Raw genomic sequence first — 20,041 nt, 5'->3', positions numbered from 1 at the left:
GAGTTAAAAAAGATCCTATATTTTGTAAAAAAATAATTACAGTAGGCAGGTTTAGCTCTAGTGAAATATTAAAAAAAAAGAATTACTTCTCAGCAAATGTCAAATAAATGTCATTCAGATGACTGAAATCTTTAACAGTTATTACATTTTTTCTACAGCCTGACTTGAAGAGCTGTTTGTGACTACTCGTAAATATTTATTTAGAAAAAGAATTGTCTACGTTCTGTAAAGGCTAAATTGCTAATATATACTTTAAATTACAAATACTGGTCAGACAGTCCTAAAATGTTCAATCATTCGTCTCTCATTTAATTTTGGAAGTCCAGTTAACGTTAAGTTTCGCTAAAGCTACAGACTTTTCCTAATTTTCCGGAACACGAAATCGGTACTTCTAAATAATTAAAGGAATCTGTCTCTTACACGCAACTGCTTCTTAAAAACCATAATAGTTTAGTAAGTATTTAAAGTTAATGAATGTAAATTGCCGCAGTTTTCTAGAATTCATAGTGACATCTAGTTTCAATCCATGTCCCATTAACTAAGACACGATTTGTATTATTATGTTTGCAAATGTAAATACGACAAAGCGAAACAAAGAGCATTTCCTCTCTACTTATCTTCAAATGACGATGGTCTATTCCGAATGGTCAAAAAAAATTAACTGTGACATTTCTACTTTACTTCCAAATCACAAGTGTAACGGGGCACTGGAACTAGTTGCTATGCTTATGGTTACAGCTGTGTATTTTATTTGGAAAAAAAGGATTTTATTTATTTTTGATTCATTCTGAGTTGGGACTTGCTGGAAGTAAGACAAGGACAAAACTGTTTGGAAAACCCTGTGTTACCTCTTGTTGACCTGCGAGTCTTCTCGTCTACGGCCCTGCCGTAATTGATGTTATTAAATAATTTATTAAAGAATTTATCCTGTGAATCTATTCTGCTTAATGGTAAGATTGGCTATCGTTACTTTAGCTTATGTCAAATAGTTTATTGGTCATATCTCTCTGTGAGTGTGTGTGCGTAAGTGTGTGTGAATGTGTGTGTGTGTGTGTGCGCATAGAATCATTGCTCAAGTAAGTGAGAATAAGGAAGAGTCAGCGGCTGGCCTACATTGGTGTCAGGTGTGGGGTATCGTTGGAAACCCGTACCGAGCTGTTTGCGGTAGCAATAATAGCGTCGCGTACTCTTATTAATAGTACCTCTGAAGTATGGGTGACGTAAAGGCTTTAAAGGAGGAGGTAGACCTGCTGAAAGAGGAAGTTCGCAGGATGAGCTCCCAAAAGGAAGCAGCAAGCTTTTCCTCCGATGAAGGGGGGGTTAAACGAGACCTTTCCCTACAATCGCTAATCATGCCTTGGGGTGGGGACATATCAGATAGGCCTATTGATCAATTTTTGCAGAATTTTGCATTAGTGGCCGAAAGAGGCGGGTGGTCAGAGGCGGATAAACTTATGGTATGTCGCCTTAAACTAAAAGGGGCTGCAGCGGATTGTGTGGCTTGTCGACCGGAGTTATTGCTGCCCACGGCGACGTTTACTGACCTGGTTGAGGTGATTAGAACTCGCTTTGCGAGAGAGGCCACGCCTGAGCAAAGGCTATTGGAACTTAACTCTCTTGAACAGCTGTCGGGGGAAGATGCGCGTCAGTTTGCAGATAGGTGTCGGCATGTTGGTGGAAAAACATTGCCTGTCAAGGCGTCAGTGGAGGAAGCGGGTTGGGCTAGTGCTCAGCTCGAAAGAATCCTTATGGCTGCCTATATAAAAGGGCTAAAAGGGGAGCCAAGTCGGCAGCTACAATACGACCCCCCGAAAACGTTTCAGGAAGCGGTGGCTCGGGCTTCGCGTATTGAGCAAGTGAAAGTGCCGTCAATTTCTCCACGGGAAATAGGGGCAGTGCGAGGAACTTCGGGTCTAGAAGGGAAGACAGCAGTTGAGCCTCAACGATCTGGAGGCGTATGCTTCCTTTGTGGGAGACCGGGTCATTTTGCGAAGTCATGTGGTCGGAGAGGAAGAAGAAGCTTTGGGTGGAGTAATCCACGCATTGAGGCTGGGCCCTCAAAAAAGGAGACCGTCTGTTTTGTCTGTGGCCAATTCGGACACTACGCACGGGATTGTGCTCGACGAGCTACCTTAACAAAAGGCAGAACTTGTTCTACGGAGGAAAACTGGCACCCAAAAGCGGAGGGCTCGACCGATGGCCCAACGTCGAACGCCCGTTAGAAACAAGGGCCCCTGTCCTGGTGCCAAGTGTGGCAACGGGGAAGTCTAAGGGAGTAACAATACCTGTGTTCACAGGAAAGCGCCGGTTGGAATTACTTGTTGACAGCGGTTCAGAAATTTCCATTTTAAAACAAGCGATTCCGGAATTGGTAGTCAAGCAGTCCCGTATAAAAGCAACAGGAGTTACGGGGAGTTCGGTACCCATTATGGGTGAACAAGAGCTGGAGTTCCTTGTAGAGGGGAGCCGGGTGAACCACACCTTTGTGATCGCCGAGGTAGCCACTCGCGGGGACGGTCTAATGGGTTGGGACTTAATGAAGAAACTAGGGTTGGTTGTAGACGCTGGCCGAGGTCAGATCACAATTAAACCAAGGAACCCTTCCGTAGCTATGGTGGAGAATGGCTGCAAGGAGGAAGCATCGTCCTACGGTAGGGATAAGCAGGGGAGTAAGGGGAGGGACCCTAACTGGCCTCGAGAGGGCAGGTTAAGTGAGCTCGGAGTGAAGGTAGCACGATGTCAGAAGATACCGGGTCACAGCGAATGCTTAGTAGAGGGTAAAATAGCCCACGACCTGGAAGGGGACATTCTTTTAGATCCCTTGGGGTCAATCGAGGGGGGCTTGAGGATAGCGAGAAGTCTAAACCGGGCTGAAGGCCGCCGGGTTTGGGTAAGAGTAATAAACCTGACTGGGTCAGATGTGAATGTGGGGAAAGGACAGTGGGTAGCCACTGCGGAGAGGATAAACTTAGATAGCGCATCATCTCAAGCGGAGATGGTTGGTGCCGTGGAACAGAAAGTGGTCCCGGAGGGAAAAGTGGAAGCCGAGTGGGAAGGGAAGTTAAGCCATTTGGCCGAGGGAGACCGCGATAAATTGATGCAAGTGCTACGCTCGTACATACGAATCTTTCTGGAGCCTGGGCCAGAAGGGTGCAAGTTACCTGTGTATCACAGAATTAAAACAACAGAGGAAGGTCCCGTTATCAAGCGTCCCTACCGGGTTCCCTATAATCAGAGGCCCATTGTGGAAGAACATCTCCGTGAAATGCTAGACAAGGGGGTAATTGCACCGTCAACAAGCCCATGGTCTGCCCCGATTGTGTTGGTACCAAAGAAAAGTGGGGACGGCACTTGTAAATACCGTTTCTGTACTGATTTTAGGGGACTTAACAAAATCACTAAAATAGACTCCTACCCACTACCACTAATAACGGAAACGTTGGAGAACTTGGGTAGAAGCAGGTACTTTTCAACAATCGATTTGGCCAGTGGTTATCACCAGATCCCTATCCACCCAGAGGACTGCGAAAAAACAGCTTTTACAACTATAGGGGGCCATTTTGAGTATAAACGGATGGCTTTTGGTCTGGTTAACGCGCCAGCGACGTTTCAACGTTTAATGGACCAATTATTGGCGGAAATCAAAGGGGAGGAGTGTCTGGTCTACATGGACGATATAATTATCTACAGTCCCACCCTCGAAGAACACTGTCGCCGATTGGGTAATGTATTGCATCTCTTAGAGCGTGCGGGGTTGAAAGCTAATCTAGGGAAGTGTGCTTTCGCACAGCGGGAGGTGCAGTACTTGGGACATGTTGTATCTGCTGAAGGCGTAAAACCAGATCCTAGCAAATTGGTGGCCATCAACTCTTATCCTACTCCTACCTCGGCAAAAGAGGTAAAGAGTTTTTTGGGTCTTGCGGGATATTACCGCCGCTTTATAAAGGGGTTTGCGGACCTTGCTCAACCACTTACCTCATTACTTAAGAAGGATGTGATGTTCACCTGGGGCAAGGAGGAGCAGGCTGCGTTTGAGGTTTTGAAGAGAACACTGTGCTCCTCGTCAGTACTAGTATACCCAGATTTTAGAGACAGCTTTATATTAGCGACTGACGCTTCGGGGATAGCGTTAGGAGCAGTTCTCTCCCAACTATGTGAAGGGCAAGAAAGACCAGTGGCGTATGCTAGCCGTCAACTAACTCCAGCTGAGCAAAGGTATTCCACCACGGAAAGAGAACTGCTAGCAGTGGTCTGGGCCACAACACAATTCCGCTGTTATCTTTTGGGTCGAAAATTCAAACTCGTCACAGACCATGCTGCTTTAAAGTGGATGCTGAGCCTGAAAGACCCTTCCGCGAAATTGACACGGTGGTCTCTAAGATTATCCGAGTTCGTGTATGACGTAGAACATAGGCCCGGGATTAAACACCTTAACGCTGACGGATTGAGCCGAAGGGTCGCTTCTGCTTTCGAGCCAGAGTCGGTAAACGAAATCTGGTGGGGTACGGGGGAAAGCGACCGGTTCGTGAAAGAGCAATCCAAAGATCGCTGGTGTAGCCAAACTAGGAAGTCCTGGCCAGAGAAAACATATGTTCACGAATCCGGGTTGTTATACTGGACAGATAGTAAAGCTCAGAGAACCCAGTGGCGTATAATGGTACCAGCCAAACAGCGGATTCATATAATCAAAGTCCATCATGACGCGCCCTGGTCCGGCCATCCCGGTATAGAGAGGACTTTAACTCGTATCAAGGAGAATTTTTTTTGGCCCGAGAGGGCTAGAGATGTTGAGCTATACGTCAAAAGTTGCCACTCTTGTAATGAACGTAAGACACCAAGTGGATTAGCAGTACCACTGGGCCGAGTAGCTGGAGCTACTTATCCCTTCGAGTTGGTCTCCCTGGACGTAGTGGAGTGCCCTCTAAGTAGCATGGGAAACCGCTACCTTCTTACTATGGTCGATCATTTCACTCGGTACGCAGAGGTGGTCCCGATGAGAACGCAAACGGCTGAAGAGACTGCCCGGGCATTTGTCCATAATATTATTCTGAGACATGGGGCTCCTCGTCAGGTTCTGACCGATAGAGGTACAAATTTCCTATCCCATTTGTTTAAAGCAGTCTGCCACGTGCTGCACATAAAGAAGCTACAGACCACCGCCTACCATCCCCAGAGCAATGGAATAGTGGAGCGTATGCATCGGACACTCATCGAATCTCTCTCCCACTTTGTTAGAAAAGATGGCCGGAATTGGGATCGATGGGTGCCATTTGTTGTGATGGCGTACCGCTCCACTGTTCATTCATCAACAGGGTTTACTCCTCATTATCTGTTATATGGGCGAGACTTTGAAATGCCGTTTGATTTCCCATATACGAGGCAGCAACAGGCGGCATCTGTGGAGGAGTATGTGACGCAATTAAAGGAGAGGCTCTCCGCGGCGTATGCCCAGGCCAAAGAAATCGAGACTAAAGCCCGAGAGTCGTGGACCCGTTCTTATGACTCGGGGAAAAAGGACCGGGTATTTCACGTAGGCGACAAAGTGTATTTATTGGAGCCGGCCATACCACAAGGTCAGGCGAAAAAATTTTATAAACCTTGGTCGGGACCACATGAGATAAGTGCAAAAATCTCTCCCTGCGACTATGAATTGGTTTTGAGTTCAGGGGGTCGATATGTGGTGCATGCCAACCGGCTCAAGCCTGCCTATGAAGCCAGAGGAGACTATGGTAGGGAGCAAGCAAATGACGCGGTGCACCCCTCAGGAGTTTCGGAGGAGACGGCCACCTCAGGCAGTACTCCTCAGGCGGATAATGGGCAAGGGCTGGGAGAAGACTTGAGTGAAACCCCTCTCAGAGTTTCCCTAGCACCATCCACACAGAGTGAGGCGGTGGAAGAGGGAGGGGAGGACGCTTCCGAGAGTCCCGAGTCCACGGTGGGAGAAGCAGATTCATCGTGGCACCCAACATCCGGACAGTGGGGTCCAACAGAACCCCCAAGGTCTCCTTATTTGTTACGTGGTCAAGAGAGCGAACAGGAATCTAACCACAACATTCCTTGGGAGGTTAGAGTCAATCTACGGCCGAGACGTCGTCGAGAGCGCATAGATGAATGTAGATGAATGAGGAATAACTACTAGACTCCATTCTCTTATCAATCACCCTGATTGGCCCCAAAACTATTTGAATAAGCGTATGGAGCAAAAGCCAAAGAATTAGTATTGATATGGATAGGCATGTGAGGCCGGTAGGGGAGTGGACGGAGAAATGGCCGTGGCGGAAATGAGAGGACCCATAAACCAAGATGAAAGGGAATGTTTCTCGAGCGGAATACCAGCAAAGAGAGGTCTTGGCAACTCAGGAATCCAGCCTAGGTTCCTAATCTGCCAGCCATTTAAAACAGGAGTGTCTCTGAGCAGAAGAGATTATTGAGCTGAAGAGTGCCTCGCGGAGTCGACAGACGTAGGCGCCATAAAGGAAGACAGAGGCTCAATTCCGAAAACGTAACCGAAAGGGCGAGTGGCGTGAAGAATTGAATCGGGAGAGCAGCGACAGAGCGCGCAGGACCATTCAAATGGTAGAACAAGAGTAGCCGTGGAGCGATAGCTTCTCCAAAGGTTCCAAGATGGGGTAACTTGCTCACCAACGGGACACACCTACATGTCATCCACTGCGAAGACTTGGGCCAGGAATATTCAAGGGTCGGCTGCCCATGCGGAGTGGAATCAGGAGTGGACCAGCACGCGGTAGGAGCGGCAGAGTCGACAACCTCCCCGAGGCTTGAAAAGTGGAGTCCACTTTTCTTCAAAGGGGGGGATAATGTAACGGGGCACTGGAACTAGTTGCTATGCTTATGGTTACAGCTGTGTATTTTATTTGGAAAAAAAGGATTTTATTTATTTTTGATTCATTCTGAGTTGGGACTTGCTGGAAGTAAGACAAGGACAAAACTGTTTGGAAAACCCTGTGTTACCTCTTGTTGACCTGCGAGTCTTCTCGTCTACGGCCCTGCCGTAATTGATGTTATTAAATAATTTATTAAAGAATTTATCCTGTGAATCTATTCTGCTTAATGGTAAGATTGGCTATCGTTACTTTAGCTTATGTCAAATAGTTTATTGGTCATATCTCTCTGTGAGTGTGTGTGCGTAAGTGTGTGTGAATGTGTGTGTGTGTGTGTGCGCATAGAATCATTGCTCAAGTAAGTGAGAATAAGGAAGAGTCAGCGGCTGGCCTACACAAGTCTTTCACCTCGACATTTAGCTTGCCAGATTCCAGTTTACTCTCTTAAACATTTATTCTATTTGTTCGACCTAGATTATTTCCTTGCTTCGGATCTTTGAATTTAAATGAAGTAGGTCATAAAATTAGGTATTATTTAATTTGATTGATTGTCAGAATGTCAACGAAGCTGCGCGAGCCATCATCAAAACAGGTTAGTCTCTTTCGGTTAGTGCTGAGACTATTATTTAGACTGATGTTTTCCGCTCTCGGCCACATTTCCGGCGCCAGTCAGTCAGTCTTCTGATACCAGGCATCCGATTAAGATGAGTATAATTCTAATTTTATACTAGTATGTTTCAAAAACCATTTAAAAAAATGTCAGAATTCATGGTTTTGAAGAAAACAAGTTAATCGGATATCTAACAACCTCATATTTATATAGTTAAATTTTATATTCGATTTGGTTACATTACGTTTTCCGAAAAATTAGGTTGAGCTATAGCGAGGTCGGAATGCAAAGAGTTCTAACAAACTCGGGAAAATAGGACTTCGAAATATTCTGGAGGAAAAGGAAGAAAAGGACCTCCGATTTACTTTAAACTTTGCACGCGAATTCCAATACATACATCTAAAATGTCAATTTTATTTGTAAAAATTTTCCATAAGAACTGCCTGAAATTATTCAAAAACTGATGATTAGTTGTAGTCAGTATTCAGAGTGTTCAAAGCACTCTCGGCTGAAATAATGGGCTCAAAAATTTCATTTACATTCCAGCTTCTTGTTGGGAAGCAATAAGCACCCTGTAGCACTACAAAAAAAAATTATTAATGAAGATAATTAATCGACTCCTCAAATATCTAAGTATGAAGAAACTTTATCTTTTGCAGTTTCCTTAATTAATTGAGTTTTATGTCCTCACCAAATTTTTATATTTAAAAACATTATTCTAGATTTACAAATACAAAACATTTCCTACAAATGATTGGCCATGAACCATATATTTTGTTATACAAGGAGTAGTGCACTGGCCCTTAGAATAATCGCGTGTAGGAAGGTCACTTAGTCGATACTCTAAGGTCCTAGAACTGTAAATTAGAATGAAAAGGTCAAGTTATACGACATGAAATGAGAAACAATGACCACTTTGGACTTTGTTGAGGAATTTTAATAAAGTTTCAATGAGATCACAAGAATGCTAAATTAAGCTAAAGTAAACAAAAATGTCCTACTAAAAGTTGCAGCTGAAATAATAAAACTCTGCATTATTATTATTATTATTCGTCTGCATTCAAACTCTGCAATGTCTAAAAAACCCACTGCGCAAACGTCTAGAAGAAAAGTGAACCACAAACTTAAGCACACATTACTTCCCAAAACAATGACAATTGGATTATCCAAAACATGGATTTTCCTCCCTAGCCGAACCTTTTAGTCTCATTCCCCGTTTCAAGTTATTAAAAAATAAATAACTAAGTGGCTCTTCCAAAGTTATGTAAAAGACTTTCCAAAGGTATAACATAAGTAACCGCCTACGAATGCTTAATGTTCCGAAATTACACATCTAGCTCATCGTGATTGGTTTTAAGCCTTCTTTAAATTAATAATGGATCCCTCGCTGACACAACTCCTTGGGATTAGGCTAAAAAACACCATCCCTCCAATTTCTACTTGGGTAAAATTATTGATTCTTCGCCTGCCTAAGATTAAATGCAACAAATCAGACGCATTCTTTTATACCTGCCTGTAGTTAGGTTGAATTTAAGCAATTTTTAAAGAAGAATTTAACACAAGATCATACAGTCTAAGAATCTATCTTATTTTAAGAGCACAGAGTATCATGGAATGTACGTAGTTTACCCTAAGAATCACATTCACTTGGCAAACAAAATATTCTTTAGAGATCGTAACTAGAACCGCACAAGAGAAGGTGGTACAGATGTTCGTTACGAAAAGATCACTGAGAGGATAGATTTGCAAGGAGTAAAGTGTGTTACAGATCGCAAACAATTAAGTGCCATGAAAGCTAATTCTAACTTATCTTATTTTTCAATAAGATAGCTTCCTTCGTTCTACATATTTGTTTAACAAGAACTGCAAATATTGGGCAACATTTTTTTTAGTTTCCTTTTTACTTGTTAAGCATCTTGTTCAGACCATAAGTTTAAGTTTTCTGGAAGCGTGAACAGGTGCCGCCGATCCTGTTGAACTGTGGTCCAACATCAACAAGCGGCAATACAAGAAGCCAGCTGATAAGCATGTGAAGATATATGTAAGCATATTGTAATAGCTTTGAATTTGCTGAAATAGCATCTTCAATGTCTGAAAGTAGGTTAAAGACATGTTTTAAATATTAATAATTTCTTCCGTACAAATAAAAACGATGGACCCCGAAAGGATTCTGCCGGACTTGGCTTTGCCCAGTAGGTACGCATAATCCCATTTTTCCTATTAGTAGAATTTTGCTTAGTGAAACAAGAAAGAGTTGAATTTTAATTAAATATGAATTTCGCTACATATATTAAAAAAGAGAATATTTCCAGTTAGACAAGCCTATTTTAAAAATAAATCTTCCTTAATTAGCATCTCTTTTTTAAACTTAATCTCTCTTAACTATGAAGTTAACGATGTGAATTTCTTGATCCACCAGATACATCATTAAACATATGAAGCTAGTTCGTTTGACCGAACGTGAACACACGTTCATGGACATAATGCGTATTTAACATCAAAGCTTCCAATTTATACATCTAAAAATGTATATAAGCAATCAACACTGGCAGCCCCTTTTATCAGTTATCTTCTAGTTTGCTTTTACAAATTTATATTTTTTTCAGCCTTTATTTTTACTGATTTTTGGCTGACTTTGATGAATTTTACAAAAAAAAGAAGACAAATGTCCAAATTTATCTATCGCAATGATATGATTTTATTTTTATTTTTAAACTGGAAAGTAAAAAAGTTTTTTTGCTTTGCTAATTGAAAGACAAAAGTTATAAAAACACATTTGTTATAAACTTCATTAAAATAGAATTCTTATCAGTTTAACCCAATTTCCCAATATCCCCTAATTGTTTTAAAAACGTTTCGCCAAGTTCTAGTATTGTATTAGGTATAGCAACAACCGATCTTTTATTACCGATTATAGAATATTGTTCCAGATTTCCAAGACAAATGGGAATATATTCCATTCTTTTCAATCAAGATTTTCAATGTTAAAGAAAACAAGTAATGATGTTGTTTGAACGTAAAACGTTAAGTGACATGCATAAAATCCATATTATTACATAAATTTTATACTAAACAAAGTTATGTATCAATTGAAATTTAATGAACTGTTGTTTTATTCAGGGTTTTATTAAAAAAAATCATATGTAAAACAAAATTAGTTTATTTATTTTTTTAAAGAATATTATAATAATATCTTTGTGAATTAATTCTAACATTGATTTATTTCTTATAATGTTATTGCAATTGCTGAGTTTCTATGACTACAGCTAATATACACACTGAGGATGGAGTGGTTACTAAGAAGTAGTGTGAGCAAGTATAGTGTTTATTATGAACTTGAATAGTTTACCAAAACTGTGTAACATTATATTTTTTTTTTTTTTTTTTTTCTCCTATTTGAAGAAAGTAGTTTTGTTTAAATGAAATTCATCATTAAAATAATAACTTCAACATGTTTTATTCTAAGTTGTTCATATTTTTTGTAAGTTTACTCAACTTTCAATTAATTTCTTAAATGATTATTCTGTAAGAAAATCATGTTCACAAAAGTAATTATTTGTAGATATCATAATGGATAATAAAAAAATTCACCATAAATCTACAAGTTGTCTGTTGAAAACAAGCGCAGAAATAGTTAGGGAAGCCCGAGCAGAAATGTCTACTAGACCAGTTAATACCAAAAGACCATTTACACCTACCGAAAGACAAAGAACTTTATTCGGTGCCTTAAAAGCTGGTTCTAGTAGGCCGCCCAGTTCAATCAGGTACGAACGATTCATTTTATCATAAATTAATTTTCTAAACCCCATAAAGCTAACTAAAATTTTATCAGCATTCATTTTCTGAAACGAAATTTAACATGTTTTAGCTTTTGAATTGAATACTAACTTTTAATAACCGTAGCGTTTCTGGTACACGCAAAATAGAACAAGGTTGAAGTTGAATCAATAATTTACAATGTCAGAATAAATCACCAACGTATTCCCCTACATTGTTTACGGTAACAGCCCAATGATTGGGGCAAAATTGCCTTTTTCTTTATCGTCCTAGAGGTTAACACCGTGAAGTCAACTTGGGCGTTTTCACAATGCAGCTTAACGTTCTGATGTTCAGACAGCCTAGCATGGTTTTTAGCTACCAATCACAGTTATGTTCATGATCGCTGAGAGACATGGTAGTATAAAAATCTCTTTCGTTCAGTAGACGGAACAGAAACATATGTGGAGTAGCTTTTGAGGTTGAAGTTCCCTTGCTACCTACAAAGAAAATTGACGGAGGTGGAACTTCCATTGTACTAAAGATTTCATACGTCAGGATCTGTTAACTCACAACTTCATGTGATTTAGATAGGCAAGAGTACTAGTACTTGTAATAGTTTAAATTGCAAGTATAGTATGAATCGAAAATACTGCCATAAACCGTTCCTGGAGTGTCAGATGATAAGTTGATTTAACCAAATAAAACCAGAATTTTTGTTTTAGACAATGAGACTCTACATCAAATTTAAATTTCACTTTTACAAAAAGAAACACGAAGGACACATCTCTAGCTCACCAGAACCTAAAGCTCGTTTAGAGGAATTGTGGAGACCCCTAAGGCAAATATTAAGCTCTTGGGCAATCAATAGTTCCACCTTGAGTGTTCAATCTAAAATTTATCGGTGTTCAGAATGTAGGATTATTTTCTTTTAAATGGGTCACTGAAGAAAGCTGTCTTCTGCTCTCTTATTTCCTAAATAATATGTAGGCATAATGTAATCACCAAACCAATTATACAAATAGAAATTTTATATATAAATAATTGAATTAATTCGTTTATTTTACAGCTTAAGACAAGTACAGTTTCAAGATGTGGAATCAGTTAAATTACCACCATTACGAAACACTCCTTCAGCAAATAGAATTCAGAGTAGGTTGTCTCCGTGGCATTTACCTGATCTAGGGATAAGGGTATCATCTTCTTTGGGTAACTGTAAGTACTCGTACATTGGAGAGAAAATTATTTGTAATTGCACTCTTAAATTTACATTTGTAGCATTTCTTCTACATATTTTAATATAAGTATTTTGCATTACATCTAAATACATGTCAGTTGACTATTTTCTCATTAAATGTAGTTAATTAAAACTTTAATTTCAGTACCAGAAGAATCAGAAAATGAACCGGCTGTAGATATTTGGGCTAATAATAATGTTTTGAGAGAAACGCACAGTAGTCCACAAGAAAGAACAGAAACCTTGCTTAAACCAAAAAATCCTTCTTCTCTTAATAATTCATGGGGTTGTCGAGATAAATTTAGCGCTGGCTTAAAAAATAAACATTTTTTGAGAAGAAAATATAATTACAAAATATTGAGCAACCGATTTGATGCAAAAGAAAATTCTGTAGGAAGTTCCATTAAAGAATCAGATGAAAGTGAAGCTGTGCAAACTTTAACTATACATCATCCGGAGAGAAACAGGCATAAATTATTTAGACCACCTCCGATTAGCCCATTGGTCCGAGAAACATTGGTAGAACAAGATCTGACAATTGAAGATAATCTAATTAATGAGAAAGCAGAAGAAAATATTCAAACTGTTGCTGAGCCTGAACCTTCCATCGGTGAACTGTTGGAAGAAATAAATGATTTAAATGATAAAGGTGTGTACTTTTACCTATTAATTTAAGTAAATAAATAAATTTACAGATTATTTGTGAAGAATTTTTAGATTCTTTTAAAGATATATCGTTCAGAACATTTTTAGGACGCAGGAGAGAATTTTGAAGAACAATTTTAATTCACAGAAGCCTGTCTCTCATAGACATCTTTTTAAACTGTTCAAATTCTCTTAATTATATCTAAATAAAACATTAGCTTGAATTTAAAATAAGAAAATTATTACTTTAAAAGGTATCTTGCATGGATATTATTATTTTTTTTATATAAAACTGTAGATTGTTTTTTTAAGAAAAAACAAAAACCAAACAATAATTCATAAAACAACTAACTGAAGATATTTTGTTCGTTTGTAGACACTGAACTCTTTTTTAGAAAAGAAAAGTACTGAAAAAATTCAATTTGTTATTTCACCAGATGCTTATTGCAAAAAATAAAAAAGAGTATATTTATTGGCATCATTAAAATAACTTTATTCGCTTTCTTTATAATAAGCATAAATTTTGGTGACTGCACCAACCACTTCATCTATCAAGCATCGTTTAAATAAATTATAACTAGTTAGATATAATCAACTTTAAGAGAGTTTCATCTAAAATGACTTAATCATTCCTCTGAAGCGAAGAAAATTATAAAAGCAACAGTTAGTATCTTCTTCTATTGTATTACCAACATAGTATGAGATTAACTTTTATTTATTTATTTATTTATTTTTTTTAATAAATCTGAGTGTTTTCAATTGATCAATATCTGTAAAGATTGGATCATCAAAAAGGGGACAAGAAAAGGTTTGTAACAATATAGTAACGAAACATGTCTTTTTTTAAAAATAAAAATTCATTAATGACATCACTTTCTGTCAAGTCATGGACAACGATAATAATTTGAATATGTTTTTTTTTTGCTGAAATTGAAATCTTAACAGTTTTACCCATTAGATGATAAAAAATAATACTTTCAGAAACGGACGAGCAAAAAATTGATTTAATTGAGAGACTGTATCTTAAATTGAAGGAAGAAGGCACCAGCAGAAGAAGCAATAAACTTAATACAAACATCATAAAAACTTTATACAAATTTGTTGAATCAGCCAGTGATTGTTTGCTATTATCTATATGCAAAGTTGTGCTTTCAGTGGGTAAACCTAATATTTTTGTTTCGTTACATTGTGTTTAATTTTGTATATAAAAATTGATTCTTATATCTATTTTACAGCTAAAAGTAAATGGTCAAAACCTCTCTGCAGTAACCAAATTAATCTTTAAAGTTTCACGTTGTGATAAAAATGACTCATTATTTCTCGAAGGTGATCTTTTAGGTAGGTTGTGCGGCGAAGTTTTTAGGAAATTTTTAAAGCATTAATTTTCAAACTATCATATTTTTCTATAATTATAATTTTTCAGAATTATTTGTTGAGTCTCTTGGACGTGCAAGTCCCATCGATGATGCAGAAGCTTGTATATACGGTTACGGAGCCATCAAATTTTTAACAATGAACCAACAACTGCTACTGGTTGTATTAAAGTTAGGCATCCTTGAGCTTATGGTTCTTCATCTTAAAATCGTTAACAATGCGGTTAGTATCACCTTCAGCAGCTAAGTAAGAAATTATGCGGTTCAAAGTTAAAATACTATTAAGGCCAGCACAAACAAATGAAAGTGTTCCTTATCTTTTACTCTATTACTTTCAAAAAACTATGTTTTCAAAATTTATTAAGACTGCTTTATTTAGTATTATTATGCTAAAAACCTAGGCAGAGAAAATAAAAGAATCTCTCATTTTATGTTTATTTAATTTTTGGGAGCATTAAAACATTGGCTCTATAATTAATAATAACTTTTTGGCAGTAATTAATAATAATTCTAATTCATGGCACAGATACATCTGTTCATTTGTTTAGCTTTTCCAATAGTTGCATTTCTTACTCATTCTCATGCATATGTTTTATAGTTTATTTTTGCTCTTTTACTTATAGAGGCTGGAACTGTTGACTATTCCAGAGCAAACCAGCCATGCTATGTTCCAGTTAACTGGTGCACTTCGAAATGTAGCTAGTGAAGAGATTACTTGGCAACATTTTGTTGAAACAGGTGCCACAGTTCAACTCTGCACATCAATGGAATTATTTTCTGCAGACTTGGATCTTATAAGTAATGTGGCAAGAACTATCAGGTTTTACATGTCATTTCATACTTTTACTGATAGACAATTCCATATTTTGGTTTTAAAATTGATAATTGTAATCAGAACAACGAGATCTCAGATATTTGTTATAAATTAAGGGGAAAAAGCTTGATTTTTGATTGTGCAAAGTATTTTCCTTTTTATTTAAAAAAAAATTGAAAGTAATTGAATGTGTTATAATTAAGAAAGATTATAAAGAAGGAATTATATGATGTTGCAGCATACTGTCAACACATGATGGTTGTTGCGAATGTATTATTCAACACATAAATAGTTTTCGCTCTTTTACAAAGATTTTAAATAAGTATCCCGGAAGGCAGGATATCATAGTAAGATTTGGATATGCTTTGGGTAACATCATTGCTAAAAGTGATGTAGCAAGAATTAAGGTAGTTAGGCAGTACATTAACTATTTTGTATTTCATAAAACTTTAAAAATCTAATCTAATCACTTTTTTTATTGCAGTTATATAAAGAACCTGGTGCAATGGGTGCAATTTTGAATTTATTAGAGAATTATTTAGACAAAGATCTGGAACAAATGAAAACTATTTCTAACAGTTCTGTAGGTCAGAAAAGTCCAGATTGGGCTTCTGATGGTTCGGTGGAAGATGTAATCATTAAGGTACTTAAATTATTTATTTTTAAATTCAACATCATTAGATTAGTTTTGTTTTTAAGTTAGTTTTAAGAATGTCAAATTTCCAGCCATGAATAAGGTGCTGCTGAAGATAACATGTCTTGATGCACCTCCTTAAAAACCTAAAAAGTGTACTTTGTGTTCTTTGTATTAAAAAGAATAACTTGTGAAATTTAATCAATTAAATAGTTGTCCACTCTAATTAAAATCAATAAGTTAATTCATAATTTCGGTTTGTTTCAAAGATACAACCAGAAACAGAAATAATAGAAATAGGGCCTTTTTGATTGCAGTGCTGGGGAGCTGGACCTGCCCCACGTACTCATCTAAAAATCTTATGTTTGTGCTTCTTGATATCGAAGTTAAAAAGTTTTCACTTTTTTAGATGGTTAGAATAGTGGCCAATATGAGCATGCATCAAGACGTTGGGATAGGAATGACCTGTTTACCTATAGATGATGGAGATCCTGCACGTGCTGTAGATCATCACAATGCAAGGGTGCGAAAATATTTCATTTTCATTAATGGTGTAGAATTATCGGTTGCTAGTAAAATACCATTTTATTGCATCCTTTTCAGGATGGCGGTAGATTTGTTGACTTACTTCTGATGGTGTTAAGGAGAAAGTCTGTCAATGAAAGTGAAGAATTAGTAATGTCTACTTTAAGCACATTAAATAATTTATCATATTACGCCGGACCTGAAGCAGCTACTGACGGGCCATTTGCTTTAAGGCAAATTGAAGTTACTCAAGGTAATTAAACCAGTAAATAAATATTATTTGTAAAAGTATGTTTCTTAAAAAAATCCTCATTTAAACTACTTTTTCTCATTCGACAGTTCTTAGCACACTATTGCTCACTAAAAATGAGGAATGCATGGTAGAAGTGACTAGAGTATTAGGAAACCTAACCAGATCAAAAGATGTGAGAGACTACATCCTAGAAATTGGAGGTATCAATAAACAGATTTATTTATTGAAACTATCATTGGACTCATAAAACCGCCTTTGACATTTCTTTCATACATTCATTAAATTATATATGCATTCACTAAATTAAGCATTACTGCTTTTTTTAGGTTTAAAAAAGTATTTGTCACTAATTTGTATCCATAAATTAATTCATTGGGCTGAGTGGAGCTAAACTGCAATTGGGCCTTTTTTTAATATAGTATCTTATGATCGCTCAGTGGCTCTCAGAACCTTTTAGTGTATTTTGTTATACTCTGGACAAAGTTCTCGCGACGCTAAAACCATCATTGGACAGTAACTTTAAGAGGCTTCGCGAAGAAATCCAGTGCACTAACCACTCAGCTAATTATTTCCCTAGTTATTCATTAGTATTTTACTGTTTTTTGTACTTCGATTTTCTATCCTTAGTACAAAAACCATAATATAAATTAATTTTTCAACAGGTATTAGTCAGTTAGTAAGGTGTTTGGAAAACGAAAATAAAGAATTACTTTTCACAACAACAGGAGTACTTGTAAATCTTATGGCCGATTGGGATAAAAGATTAGCTTTTAAAGAAAACAATGGAGTTCAAAGGTTAAACTGTCATTTGTATTAAAATAATTATTATATACTTCTTATCAATTTAATTATTAGATAAGGAATTAATAAGGAACAAAATTAGTCATTAGTATGATCATATGACAAAATTAAGTAGCATATATAAAAATATTACAAAAAAAAAATTATTACAGTATGTTATACTCTACTGTCTTTTAGAAGAGTTATTACTTTAAATTTTATTTTTTATTGCTGCACTAAATTCTCAAAACAAGTTTATAAAGAAAAAACATTTCTTTTTTTAAATTTAGAAATTCAAATTGAACTTTTTTGTGAGAAAGTTCTATGTAAAATATGTTCTACTTCTATGGAATTTTCTCACATAATTACTGAATTTGATCTAAATCTTCTCATCTAATATTTCTATCACTTCTTATACATTTCTGTCCCAAGTGCAATCATTTTAAGCGGTTAGCTTCCTCCGATTTTAAACTGGGAAATGTTAAACTATATTCTCTTGCCACTAGCTTGCACAGTCTGGTGCAATCTGTAACCTAATAACAACTAAAGTATGTAACTGAACATAAAATAGAAAGCTTTATCACTTTCTAAATATAATAATTGGGTGCATTAGTGGACACAGTTTAAAAATTCTCTTGATAAGTATCCATGAAATTCCTCTAAACAACATTGGTACATTCAAATTGAACTTTCAAATTATAAAATACTTTTTATTGTGGTTTCAAACACCCTACAAATATATTTTAAACGTTTATCTGATTTACTGGAAAAGTATTTCCATATAAAGTTTATACCTGTTTTTTTCTCATTGAATCATCTTTCCTCCAGTTCATGTTTAACTTTGAGATATTATTTATGAAGCCATCAAAAATAAATAAATATTCGAATTTACTTACACAAATTTTTGTCTGATTATCTACATACCAACTTTTTCTTTACGAGTACAGATTTAGGTTTGCAATCTTTACAGATTATTGTTCATTGTTTTTGGTGAATGATTCATTAATCCTTCCTGAAGGAAGAAAGAATAATGCCCATTTCAGTCATGCTTTTTGCTTTTTGCCGAGATTTCGACCTAGGGACTAGGTCATCTTCATAAATGTTATGAAAAAAATCGCTGAAAAGATAAAAACAAAATATGTCTTTGGTAAAAATTGGGCTTTGTATTAAAAAAAAAAACTATTTATTCTCAGTCTACATAAGTATTTAATCTGCTTACAAATATTTAATGTATTTTATTTTAATGTGTGTCAGGCATAATATTATTGATATGTGCTCATAAAAGATATGAGAGTCTGTATATTAGAAATTGGAAATAATCCTAGGGTAACATTTTAATTAGATTGTGAATTATCCTATAGTCCAGGTAATTAACACATTACCCTTCCTATATTTAGGATGTCCATTACGTAAGTACGTTAAGTTGCCTTCAGAATGGTTAAAAAGCTCAATCTGCTCTTTGCAGTCCATTAGCCGATCTTCTGCTCTACAGCTCCTGTTAAGATGCCTAATCTCAGAACCGATACAATATTAGTTAACGCTGAAGGCTGGTACCGTTTATAAATAAGATACTTAGATAACTCAGGGCTTAAATGAAACCTGCTTGTCACCAATGTTATTCTAGATAAACCCTTTTATTATTTTCTTTGATAATAGTAAATTACATCCAATGCATTACTATGCATTGAATGAGTGACACTCATTTCAGTGAATAATAGTGAGTAACAAGCCCTCGCATAATTTTATGTTTCATTTTACTTTAATTTTTTATTGCTTCATTTTTTTTAGACTAATCGTGGTGCTAAAAAATTCAGGAGAAGGTGACTGGAGATTGGCGAGTTTAGTGTGCCAAGCACTTTGGAATTTTTGTATTGATTCTACACATTTGTACGCAGCTCTTGGAGTACAACCAACAAACAATTTGCTAGCAGTTTTAGTCGATCTTTTAGGTATAACAGATCACCTAATCGTTTTTAACAGAACGTTGCTACATTTCTAATAATTACTTCATACCACTTTTAAATAAAACCATTTTTGTTTTGTTTTTTTCTTTTTTAGATGAAGAAAGATTATTCGGTATAACAGAAGGTACAGAAATAGTTCCTGACACAATTGCCGATTCTCCTGAATATAGATTATGGGAGGATTTTGCAAGTGTAGCAACAAATCTGCTTGAAAAAATTGAACAATATTTGGAATCACTACAGGCTTTTGAAGAGAAATAAGTTTGCTGCGGGTCTTTCTTGTTGACCTCTACAATTTAGTTTTTAATAAATACATGTAAAAGTTATTAACGAATGATTATATTAGTAGTTAATAGTTTTTTTTTAATGTATCCTTTTTATTGAATAACTTTCAGAATATTACTACAATATCATTTTTTATTTGCTAGCATTTAATTTTGTAATTGCTAAAATCCTTCTTTTTGTTAATTTCAATACAAGAAATTTCTTTAAATAGATATAGCAAGTTTTTTTAAATATATCGTATTGTAATTAGAATATTTTTTTTTTTACATCTAGAAGACATCTTAATAGTTTATCTCAATGTTTTATTATTTTAAATAAATTTT

At 36.4% G+C, this 20,041-nt stretch overlaps 1 protein-coding gene across 1 annotated transcript; it reads left to right on the top strand.

Moving 5' to 3' along the window:
* The first annotated feature begins 10,626 nt into the window (after positions 1-10,626).
* Positions 10,627-19,759, top strand: LOC141452903 (armadillo repeat-containing protein 2). Its single transcript, XM_074125438.1, has 16 exons — positions 10,627-10,933; positions 11,015-11,216; positions 12,278-12,423; positions 12,591-13,094; positions 14,072-14,244; positions 14,326-14,428; positions 14,514-14,686; positions 15,087-15,283; positions 15,516-15,684; positions 15,762-15,920; positions 16,321-16,434; positions 16,515-16,689; positions 16,776-16,889; positions 17,352-17,484; positions 19,258-19,418; positions 19,528-19,759. The coding sequence occupies exons 2-16, from the start codon at positions 11,023-11,025 to the stop codon at positions 19,692-19,694; spliced, it is 2,682 nt and encodes an 893-aa protein (XP_073981539.1). The 5' UTR covers positions 10,627-10,933; positions 11,015-11,022; the 3' UTR covers positions 19,695-19,759.
* The last annotated feature ends 282 nt before the right edge of the window (positions 19,760-20,041 follow it).

The sequence above is a fragment of the Rhodnius prolixus genome, unplaced genomic scaffold (assembly GCF_049639745.1).
Source record: "Rhodnius prolixus isolate KJV_2025 unplaced genomic scaffold, Rpr scaffold_3, whole genome shotgun sequence".
NCBI classification, from domain to species: domain Eukaryota; kingdom Metazoa; phylum Arthropoda; class Insecta; order Hemiptera; family Reduviidae; genus Rhodnius; species Rhodnius prolixus.
Note: the sequence above shows the minus strand (reverse complement) of the source record. Positions and strands in the feature narration are given on the sequence as shown.

What these genes read in the sequence shown, in the direction of transcription:
- LOC141452903 (XM_074125438.1), top strand. Translation starts at nt 11,023, where the DNA reads ATGGATAATAAAAAAATTCACCATAAATCTACAAGTTGTCTGTTGAAA. An exon ending in ATCATCTTCTTTGGGTAACT is followed by an intron (nt 12,424 to 12,590) that starts GTAAGTACTCGT and finishes CTTTAATTTCAG; the next exon opens with TACCAGAAGAATCAGAAAAT. An exon ending in AATGTGGCAAGAACTATCAG is followed by an intron (nt 15,284 to 15,515) that starts GTTTTACATGTC and finishes ATGATGTTGCAG; the next exon opens with CATACTGTCAACACATGATG.